Source organism: Buceros rhinoceros, unplaced genomic scaffold, assembly GCF_000710305.1.
Source record: "Buceros rhinoceros silvestris isolate BGI_N320 unplaced genomic scaffold, ASM71030v1 scaffold860, whole genome shotgun sequence".
Classification (NCBI taxonomy): domain Eukaryota; kingdom Metazoa; phylum Chordata; class Aves; order Bucerotiformes; family Bucerotidae; genus Buceros; species Buceros rhinoceros.
The window spans coordinates 23,553-35,121 of record NW_010389943.1 but is presented as its reverse complement, the minus strand read 5'-3'; the positions used below and the strand labels follow the sequence as shown (position 1 = coordinate 35,121).

The 11,569-nt window shown below is 35.1% G+C and overlaps 1 protein-coding gene across 1 annotated transcript in view; it reads left to right on the top strand.

The window, feature by feature from the left end:
• Positions 1 to 397: 397 nt before the first annotated feature.
• The window catches only part of LOC104493013 (sister chromatid cohesion protein PDS5 homolog B), a gene marked incomplete at its 3' end in the record, with an annotated part of 34,655 nt that continues 23,483 nt past the window's right edge, over positions 398 to 11,569 (top strand). The window contains exons 1-5 of the mRNA XM_010135630.1: positions 398 to 505; positions 3,354 to 3,557; positions 5,101 to 5,187; positions 5,281 to 5,378; positions 6,472 to 6,598. Coding sequence (XP_010133932.1) covers positions 398 to 505; positions 3,354 to 3,557; positions 5,101 to 5,187; positions 5,281 to 5,378; positions 6,472 to 6,598 — 624 coding nt within the window. The remainder of the gene's footprint in view (positions 506 to 3,353; positions 3,558 to 5,100; positions 5,188 to 5,280; positions 5,379 to 6,471; positions 6,599 to 11,569) is intronic.

The window sequence follows — 11,569 nt, the reverse complement described above, 5'->3', positions numbered from 1 at the left end:
TGTTCTTCGAGTGTAAAAATCCAAGCTGACTAAGATTTATTATTACCTAGTGGTTGAAACAGTTCATACAATAAGATAAGAAGATTCTTAGTTGTGTCTCTAAGTTTAAATACATTCAGGAATGAGGACTTATAAGGTTTTTTCTGTTGTGTACTTCATGAAAGTTTTATTGTGGTATAGGACAATCTACCTGAATATCAAAACCATTGCTGTCTGCCACGATACAGATTACTGAAAACAATCAATCTTTTGTCTGTTTTTTTCTTTGTTTGTATGGGGTTTATTGGTGTATTTCTAATTGGATTTTGTTTCTAAGTATGACAGGTAAGGTAAATATAAACTATTTAAACGACGCTGACTTCTTAATTTCTTTCCACAGTTTTAAAATTGTGAAATCATGGCTCATTCAAAGACAAGAGCCAACGATGGAAAAATCACATATCCTCCAGGAGTCAAAGAAATCTCTGATAAAATATCTAAAGAAGAGATGGTGAGAAGGCTAAAGGTTAGTAATCAAGTAACTTCTGTACAGCATGCCATTCAACAATACTATTTTCTCTCTGAAAGGATTTTTTTTACTTTGGGCTTTACCTTTTCTGTGCTTAGGAGGAGGAACTTGGTGGCTATAGGGCCTTGTGTTCTACCACTACCTAGAAGTGACTTTTTCAAAAATATTTAATGAGTTAAAAAATCACAAATGGAAATAAGCTATATTAATCTCAAATACTAAAATTTTATGTCAGCTCCTACAGTCAGTCAGTACTTTTAGAGAAGAAAATACTGGAAAACATGAAAAGAGAGTAAAAATCTTGGAAATAATATGGATGCCTCAGCATACATTTCCTTCATGCATTTGTGCTCTTTGAGTTGATTATAAAACCCTTTATTATTAATTTAGCCTGTATTGTAATGAAAGTAGTTTTTGATTATATTACATATTTTTGGTCTCCTGAATTTTTCAACCACTGTATTTGGCCTAACTCTACAGGAATGTTGGAGAGATGTGGAGGATAATTATTGTTACTATAGTATATATACTATAGTCTCTCCATGTGCTCTCACAAAAAGATAGGCCTGTTAGTATTATGCAGAAGGAGTGCCTGCAACTTGGGCTTGCGCTGTGAAACAAGAGAGAACAGATGTGGGACAGGGACCTTAAGTATTCTAACAGCTGGAAGACCTTAATTTGGAGTTTGTTTTCTTCAAAATAGTGTTAAGGCAGTTGGAACTACTGGTGGTAAATTCATAAAACGCAGTAAAATTCCAAGACACAAGGATTCCTTCTCCCCTTCCCTTAGTAACCTGTCTGTGCTTTGGGAGCTGGTTGTTAGACTTTAGTCAGTATACTGCTTTCTGTGATGGTGAATAGATGATGACGTTTGTCTTCCTCGCTCATGTGTGAGTGGCTCCAAACAGATGAAATTATTTGTTAGCATTTGAACGTTTTTTCCAGCTTGTGGAAATGCACACAGCTCTTACTGATACTCTTCGTCCCATAGTTTCGTTTCAGTTTTGGCCTTGAATGTCCAGTCCTTTCTGTTATGTCACCTTGATCTGTTGTGCAGGAGAAGTGTACTTTGCAGGATGTCCTGCGTGCCTTGTCAGCTGTTTAGTCTGGCTGTCCATTGATCAGTATGCAGGCAGGGAGAAAACCATATGACATTTCTTGTATGAATGATGGTTCGGATGATTTAGGCTGTACCACAGGTGTATATAGATCTACCAAATAAGGACAGCTGCAGGTGCTAAAGAACTCTCTTTGATAAATAAATGAACTTTTTCATTTCCCGACAACCAAATTCCTGTAAGCATTAGGGAAGAAACACTTTTCTGTGGATTTTTAAAAAAATTTTTTTGCACAGGTACATAGTCTGCTGTTTGTTAATGATGATATAGTTATATAAATACAAATTACTGGGAAATCTGAGAATAAAATGGAATATGCACAGCAAATTTATATATTGGCATAACTTACCTCAGAAATGTTATGCATTTCTGATCCATGCTATCTCCAAATTACAGTATGTGTAGAAAGGAGATAGAAGCCAAATGGTCAGAGTCTTGAACTAGCACTGAAGACGGAAGGTAATAAACACATGGAAGTGATGAACAGTGGGAGAAAAGCATCTTTGCCGCACTTTCTCTTAATACACCAGAACCAAGGCATCATCTAAGGAAATATATTAATTTTAGAATAGCAGTCTAATAACACACTTTTCTGTAAGTTACATAATTCCAGAGCTGGTTACTGTAGAAAGATGTAGGAAAAATTGAATGGGTTAAGAAATATGGGCCACATCTGGGAGGTGAAGCTCCAGGAGTGTTAATTATGGTTGTCTGGGTGTGATTTCAGGCTTGGGAATCCTCTAACCTTTTGTTTTGCAGGAAGCTAGAAAAGTGTGCTAGAACTAGCTTGTTTTTCTTTGGTTTTCCTTAAACATGGTGACAGATTGCTCTGGAGACAAAATGACTGAGTTTTATTGTCCTGACTTATATGGCAGTTCATGTATGTGTTGCAGGAACTCTTATGGCACCTGAATATTTCTTGATTACTTTGTTAATGGTATGAATTAACCGCTTTCTGTAGATGTGAAAATAATTCGGATTTGTAAATGAATTACTTTAACAGTGTGTAAGAGCATCAGTGTGCTTCAGATGGTTCATCTTGTGTCTGGGGAGAATTTTGTTTTTCTTGGAATCGAAATTATATGTGTGCGTAAGCTACTAATCTTCTGTGCCTTTTAGTAAAGGATTCTAATTGAATCTCTGATCCTAATTATGCAGAAGTCCTTCATTTCTTTTAAATGGGATTTGTTGCTACCTGATCAGTTGTAGTAAATCTAGGAGGTTGGGGTTTTTTTTAAATCAAAGTGTAGTAATGTAAAATAGTTTGTAGTGTTTTGGGGTTTTTTTTAGGAACTTCACTGACATCATTATTCATGAAAGACATCTCTTCCTGCCCTGGTGGAATAGATGGGAGTTTTGACTTTAATGCTCAGGATTGTGTCATTAAGTTTTTATTCCCATTTTGTTAATTTTAATAACTCTGCCTCTGTGATTCAAATAAGAAATTGGAGAAAAGCATGATCATTTTATTTTGTCAGTAGGTTTTTCTTCTCCAAACAGGTTTTTCAAATACAAGAACTCTCAACAACTAGCAGTTATTTATAATGAGGTTTCTTGTTTTTGTTTTATTTAGGGTGTTAAATACTTGGTGTTCTAGACTTTTTTTTTTCTTTTCTTCTGTTAATTAAGCTTCGGGTAGAAGTTGTGCAGAACCAAAAGAGGAACTTTCCATAAAGCACCTTGTTACACTTTGTTTTATGTGCTGATGTCTGTCTCTCTCTTTTTAGATGGTTGTGAAAACTTTCATGGATATGGACCAGGACTCTGAAGAAGAAAAGGAGCTCTACCTAAATCTTGCTTTACATCTTGCTTCAGATTTTTTCCTCAAACATCCTGATAAGGATGTACGTTTGTTGGTAGCATGTTGTCTTGCTGATATTTTCAGAATTTATGCCCCTGAAGCTCCATACACGTCACCAGATAAACTAAAGGTAAATTGAATTAATCTTTTTCCACACCATTTATTTAAAAAACTGAATGATTGAAGTAATTGACTATAACTTGTTTTCTCCCTTTACTTCTGGTTCAGACTAAACATCCAAGATTTACACTTCATTCTGCAGTAGGGGTGTTTATCTGATAAGCCCTTGACCTGGCCAAAGGGATATATAGTATCTTTTAATAACTTGCAGAGTTTTGGATTTATGTTGAAATAAATTTTTTTTTATTGAACTGTCATTGGGATTTGCAGATAGTGATCTGTTATTTTAGAAATACTGGTATCTCTGTAGGTTTTATCATAATCTTTTGCAAGATAGCTAATTCCTTCAATTGGAAAAATACCCCTGCTGTTTCCAAACAAACTACTAAGAGATGATTACTGTATTTTTATAGACAAAGGCTCTGTGGAAACAAAAAATACTTTTGTATGGAAGATAATGATTTCTAATGCGAATTGGAAAATTCTGCAATTACAAACATCACTGATCCCACTAGATGGAGATGGTTGATAAAGAAATGCCAGGTTTGAAAAGGCAGTACAGATCTGCCCCATTTGTTTCAGAAAAACTGAATTTTAGATTGTTCTGCGTAGATCTTTTTTACTTTTTTAAAAACAGAAGTCTTATTCTCTTTCCAAGTTGCAATCTCAGATTACTTCCCTTATGCAGTCTGAATCTAAAGTGATGAACGGAGTCTTGTAGAAAATCTTGCAATTAGCAATTTTTTACTTCATACCTTTTGGAATTTATTTGATTTACACCTAGATTGTTAGAGGAAATATTATAGATACAGTTGATGTTGTGAATATTGTTTCTGGTGATATGTACTTCTGAATTTTTTGATTTAATATAGTAGTTATGAGTTTCCATCTGTTAATTATCTGAGGGTAAAAAGTATTTTAAAAAGACAGCTTCCCATGTGTTTCCGGTCTGTTCATTATCGCTGGTTTGTTCCTTATAACCTGCTTGAATTTGTTCTGTGTGAGACTTTTTCTGAAGAAGTCTTTTGATACAGGAAGCGGGAGAAACTTGGTTTATTGGTTTTTGCAAGAGAGGTGATCTGTGTCAGTAGCATGGTGACTGAGAAATGCGCAAACGTTGCAGTGTAAACATACAACAACACTCTTTGGAAAGCTACAATTGTCTACTGCCTTTTCCCCCATCTGTTGAAACCTATTCAGTATGAAGTAAAAATGCAACGTTTATGGTCCTTCTGAATAATCTTTTGACTTCTGCTAGTTGCAGCTCTGTTTGTCAAGTTGAGTGTTTTTCTTTGGGAAACAAAAACTTTTTTGCTTTCTTAGAAAAAACTTCACTTTCTGAACTCTTTAAAGAAACAGAGCATTTTAAAATTACTTGTTGATTTTCTTGTCTACATCTTGTAGATCATCTTCTTATGGACAGTGAAATAGTGTGTCTGTCATTGCTGCGTATTTTGTAGTGATGAACAATACTAGTAATTTAGCAAGGCAGTTATTTTAACTTGGAAGTTTCATTGCAGTTGGTTAAATAAGTATCATTTCTTTCTTCTCAGGATATATTTATGTTCATAACAAGGCAACTGAAAGGTTTAGAAGATACAAAAAGCCCCCAGTTCAATCGTTACTTTTATTTGCTTGAGGTAAGCTTCTTAACTTATCATTCTGTTAAATGTAATCTTCCAACTTAATCTTGTGTTAACTGCTCCTTTTATTTTTGTTCTTGTCCAACACAGAACATTGCTTGGGTCAAGTCTTATAACATATGCTTTGAATTAGAAGACAGCAATGAGATTTTTACACAGTTGTACAGAACACTGTTCTCAGTAATAAAGTAAGTATTGTAACCCCCAGCTATAATAGATTACTGCATGGTTGAGGTCAGCTGTTTCTAACCGATGTGTTCAGTCTGTTCTGTGACTTTTAGCCTTAACAAGTTTGGTTTCGTAACTCAGTTTAACTAAAGATAGCAGTATCTATATAACAAGCTGTCAATTTTGCCGAGTTTAATTAAACAAGACACACTGTAAATCATTTTTTTCCTAAGAAACTTACTTTAATTGTCTTTTTCTTGAAATTGAATGATGCAATATGCAATTCTGAGGAATTTAGAGGATTATTGCTATAAAAATGTGAGTCAAAAAAAGGTGGAGACTGGAAGGTACTGCTAGAGATCATCTACTCTGCTCCCTTGCTCAAACCAGGGTCAGCTAGAGCAGATTGCCCAGGACTGTAGCCAGTTGGGTTTTTAGCATCTGCAAGGATGGAGGCTCCATGGCCTCTCTGGGCAATGGAGTGCTCAATCCACCTTACATTTAAAAGATTTCTCTTTCTTATGTTTAAATGGTATGTCGTGTTTGATCTTGTGCCCGTTGCCTCTTGTCCTTACACTAGTCACCACTGAGAAGAGTCTCTCTCCCTGTCTTTACTCCCAATATCAGGTATCTAAACAAAAGTTCCTCCCTAAGCCATCTCTTCTTGAGGCTAAAAAAAGGTCAGTTCTCTTAGCCTCTCCTTTTTGTGAGCTGCCCCAGCCCTGAATTGTCTTTGTGGCCCTTTGCTGGACTGAGTCCAGGATGTCCGCGTCTTTCTTATGCTGGCATGCGCAGAACTGGACACAGCATGCCAGATGAAGTCCAACAGTGTTGAGTAGAGGGGAGGGATGTTCTAATACACTATCTTTTCATGGTAGGGACAGTTACAGTTCTTTTACTCTCTTGTACTAGTAAATGAAGAGGGCATGAGATTCAAGAATGTTTTGGAAAGTGGTATTTGTAGCTGAGAAACTTCAAGTATTTTGACTTCTAAAAAAACTTGTGATTTAATTATTGAATTCCTTGTTGTTTGGCATCACCATAGGGAGTAGTCTGAATGGAAGCTGTGCTTTATATGAATAGTGCACTAAGAGTTCTTGTTTTTAATTTCAGCAATGGTCATAACCAAAAAGTACACATGCACATGGTTGATCTAATGAGCTCTATCATTTGTGAAGGAGATACCGTGTCGCAGGAACTTTTGGATACAGTGTTAGTTAATCTAGTGCCAGCACATAAGGTAAGACTTAATAGTGGCTTAATATTTTTTTTTTGTAACTGTGATTTGTTGCATGTATATATTCAGATGTTTAGATTTCATTGAGAGACTAGCCATAGCAAATGTGTTCCTATTACCTGGATTTTTTTAGCAAACAATTTTTAATAGCCAGAAAATTTTGTAGCCTCTCATTGCTTTGATTCACTTGCTATAAACCAAAGTATCAGTGGTCATAGTAATCTAAAAGCTTTACTGTTGTATGAATTTATACACAGGTTTTTTTAAATAGCCTCAATACGAGTGAAGCTTAAAATTAAAGTTACATCTATTCTTTAGAAAGTTTTTAATTAGTGTAATGGTGTATCAACAATTCAAGTTGTTGTTCTGCCCTTAGTGGGAAGGAAAAAGTTGTTATGACTGCTGATCTGTAGTCAGCTGTATTTCAGAAATCTTGACTTGGTGTTATTGAAAGCACATTGGTATGGTTTTGATGCAGGCATAGAACTATGTTCAGAAATATTGGTGTCTGAAGAACCCAGGTGATGGCTGTCTTTCCTTAATGAATAATGTTTTGTCAAAAAAAGTGTTTTTTTTCTTCTTCCTATAGATGAACTGAGGAAAAACTTCAAACTTTGCATAGTTGCAACACTGAATTGTTGAGAAAGCAAGGAGGTCTGCCTTCTTTGTTTAGAAAACTAGCTGGGTCCTACTGCAATCTTTTGGGCTTCAGTGTAGAAGATGACGTATAAGTTGTGTATGACAAAAAACCTCTGGGAAATTATCTAGGAAATGTGTACTTAAGTGGATTTTGGACAGTTCTGGCTATCATCTAACAACTTTTTTTTTATTTGAAGTGTGTTCAGGAAAGGGCTAACTTTGCTTGTACTTTTTAGAAACTACAATAAGGTTTAAGTGTGTTTTGGAATGCCCTTTTTTTTTTTTTTTTTTTTTTTTTTTTTTTTTTTTTTTTTTTTTTTTTTTTTTTAATCCCCGAATATAGCAAGTAGCACAACATAATGTGCCTTAGCACAAGCCATTGATTCCAACAAATAAACAGCACATAAATTAAATAAGCACATAAATTATTTTTCTATTGACAATGAAAGACTAAATGCTTAGTATAGAGCAGTCTTTTTTTTTTATTCCACTGAAAGTGTTTTTGCTGTGTCATTCAAGGGGTCTTATACTTTTTGTGCCAGACCCAGACTGAAATTTGTGTGGCTAAAACATATTTACTGACTAAAGCCTTGGAATACAAGAAACGAAAGCAAGACTAGGGAAAATACTTTAGCTTGTATTTTCTCAGTTGTTAAGCATCTGTTGTTTCATTGTGTCACCTGTGTTCAAATTGATTTGACTGTACTGTTTCATGATTCCTGTTTAATAAACTGATTTTTGAATTGAAGAATTTGCATCCTGTTAGATGGGCTATAGCATTGAAAAAATTCTATTTTATAGTGGATTTAAAGTTATTGACTGCACATTTTGCATTTTCCTCTGCTTCTGTTTTAGTCAAGCTGTCCCTTTGAATAGGATGCTAGTTTATAGTTTGCTTTCTAACCAGAATGGTTTTGTAATGTTAGACCATATTCTGAGTACTTTTACTTACTGTTACTTTCTTTTAACCTTTTTCATAGTAGTGGAAAGAAGGTTCTAATATTTCTCTAGTTCGTCTCAGTATTTTCGTATAGCGTATTTAAAATTTTTGGAGCTTAGTCATCTAACCACTTTCTGTGGCTATTAATGTCTTGTGTAAGTGTAATGAATTCAGAGTGAGAATTTTTCCACTCCTGTCCACTACATGGAGGGTTAAGGATCAAGTCCACCATAAAGAAGAACTATGTCTTAGCTGACTTAGATGTTAAGCTATACAGGATGTGGGAAAGGGAAATGGAAAGATCAGACTGGCCCCCAAAAATGGCATGATGGCAAGCGTTGGTGAGTAGGGAATCTTTATTTAGCCAGATTTCCTGGAGACCAAAGTAATATTTTTTTTTTTTTATGGAGTAGAAGGAATGTAGATCTGTTATTACCTCAGGTTTGAAAATGATAGATGGAAAGATTGTTGTAGATGTGACAACTCTGTAGCAGATGACACAGACAAGTGGTGTATTTTTAATACCACCAGAAGGAAGGCTGTGCATGTGAGGGAATGTGGAACACCCTTGTGAATTGAATGACTGTTTTCTAGAAAGCTGTAATAGAACTAGTATGACTTTTGGTGTATCAACAGTTGTATTGGGTAACGCTAGCTTGAAAACTTGAGGGGCTTTAAGTATAATTTCAGAGGAGCAGCTTGTAAGTGTGTATTGGGAACAGAAGGTTCAAACAGCTCCTTTAGTTTTGGATCCCAGATGCTAAGGTGCAGTGGCTGAATTGCAACATTAAGACATACTGATGTGAAAATTACATTAATATCTCTAAGAGTTGTAGTAACTAGTCGAACAACTTACTAAAGGTTAATTAAATGCTCTTACATCTTTAAAACCAAGGTGAATATTTTTCCAAAGAGGAATACCAGATATGATCCATAGTTCTCAGTAGTAAGTCAAATATGTAGTGATGCTAGCAGGGTGATTGCAAAAACTCAGGCATAAGGAACATATACTGGGCATATGATGTACTACCGAATGTCTGTCTACCATAATTAGTAGTCACTGAAGTATTCTAAGCTGCTTTAGCTCACTTGAGTTTGTTATTCATCTCGCTTGGCCAGAATAAAAGCCATATTGAAGTAAACCTTAATGAAAGCGGCTGACGCTGATAGCACAAAACAAGCACACTAGAATACGCGCAGGCTTGCTTGAGTAGTACAGCAGGTATCAGATAAATCAATAAAACAGGAAACTTCACTTGTCTGACCATGTGCTCAACTCTTAATTTCTGTAACATTTAATTTTTTTTGTGTGTGTTTTTTCTTTTTTTTCTATGAACTCTGCTGAAATTCTTTTGATAGGATTATATTAAGAGGGCACGAAATTAATAACTGGTGAACTTGAATCCAGAAAAGACCAGAAACAAGTGAGAGGTAGTCAATATGAAAAGGCAAGAAGAATTAATAGTTTGCCTTTTAATTGTCTTTTTAGATTTTAAAGCCTTTATGGCAGCACCTGTAAACAATTCTGTGTTTGTGCAGTGTGTTAGAAGGCAAATGGTACTTTATTTTCCTGAGTGTTTGCCAGAGTGTTCCATTTTCAGCCTCAGGAGTACTACAAGGAATCCCACATTGCACATCCCATATGCTTTACGTGCTTATCTTTTTGAAAAAGCAATATTGACAATTAAATTCCTAACTGTCTCTACTAGGAACTTGTTTAATAATTAGTGTTATCTATCTTGGCAACACTTCAGCTGAGCTTTTTCTTTGTCAGCCATCATTATAAACCTGTTTCCCTTTCCCAGCAGAGCTAGAGAATGTTAGAACTGTTTTGTCAAGTGCTCTTGAATACAGATCCTGCTGCTCTGCCATTGATAATAAGAATAAAGTTGAACACCCTTTTCAAATTCTAAGAAAATCATGTGTTAAAATATATGAATTTTAAGACTATTTGCTCTAGATATAGACTTAACATTTGATTTTACTCCTGAAGTTATAAAATTAAGGACTGGATTAGCTCGTCATCCTTTTTGAAGAAAAAATAAGGGATGTGGATTTTTCTTTTTTTTTTTTCCCTCTCTTAAGGAATGAGTACAAATTATTTAACTCATAATTTCTTTGAGCTGTGTTAAGTTGGACATTGAGAGCAACTGGAAAAAGTAACTGAAAAAAATCAGTGGGTATGCATTTCCATTGCTGCCAGCCACACTGTACCAGTACAATTGATGTTTTTGGCTCTGTAACAAGCTGTTGTAAAGTGCATTGTATAGACACAAAAATGTCTGTGTCGTGAGAGAAGTTGCCCCTACTTCTTGTGTCTACTGTAGAAGTTTGTCAAACATTCTAGAGAAGAACAGGTATGAAAAATGAATTGGCAAAACTCTTAATGTTTTCCAGAAGTGTAAAAAGCTTGAAATGCTAACCAAATATATACAAAAATCATGGCATGAATTGAGACAAAGGAGAGAACTTATGGTTGACAAAGATAGTATTCAAATATTATATCTTCAAATATTATTCCTGAAGGCCTTCGGAGCATTAAAATAAAATGTTCTCCTCTGTTTATTAACATTCTTTTCTGAAAGAAAAATGGAGGTTGTTGTGGGGGGAAAAGGTCTGTCTGTGTCATCCTGTAAGTCTGTTTTAGATGCTAAATGTAACTTCTTAGTTATCTCACAGATCTGTGTTCTGCCTTTTCATGGGTGGTTCTTTGGTTTGTACTTAGCAATCAATACTTATTTCTTATTTTTCTTTCAAAACATAAAAATTACTAATGATTAGTTTAAAAAGTGTCGCCAGCTGATGGTTTAGTTTCCAAGCTCAGCCTCTGGACATTTGAGGGGCCTGGCTATCAGCACAATTAAATTCAAGTACATGAGGCATGAAAAAATAGCTAACTCAGCCAGTCGTAATCTAGACTACTTTATATGTTTGCAGTTTTTTTAGATAGAATGGAAGTGCAATGTGAATATGTTACTCAGGGTTGCAAACAGCTACTTCTAACATTTATCTGAGCTAACATGAAGGTTTTAAAGTGAACTGCTGTGTGAAAGATACAAGCTGAAACTGTAATTAATGTGAATCAAAACAGATCTGCCTGTTGAAACTTCACTATGCTAGATCTGCTGTTGAGACTTGTTTTCTATGTAAATGAGATCTTGCTCGTGATCTAGAGCTAGCTCTTACCGGATGAACTGTGGAACTCAAGAAGGATCAGGGCAACAATTGCTAGTGGCATACATTCCTTGTTACGGTTATTTGTGCCTTTTATTTCTTGAACAGTTACAACTCTAGCTAAGTAACAGAAAACAAATGCTACAGATGGAAATACCTTCTCTCTCTCTTTTTTTTTTTTTTTTTTTTTTTTTTTTGGGGGTGGGTGTTTTTTTTTTTTT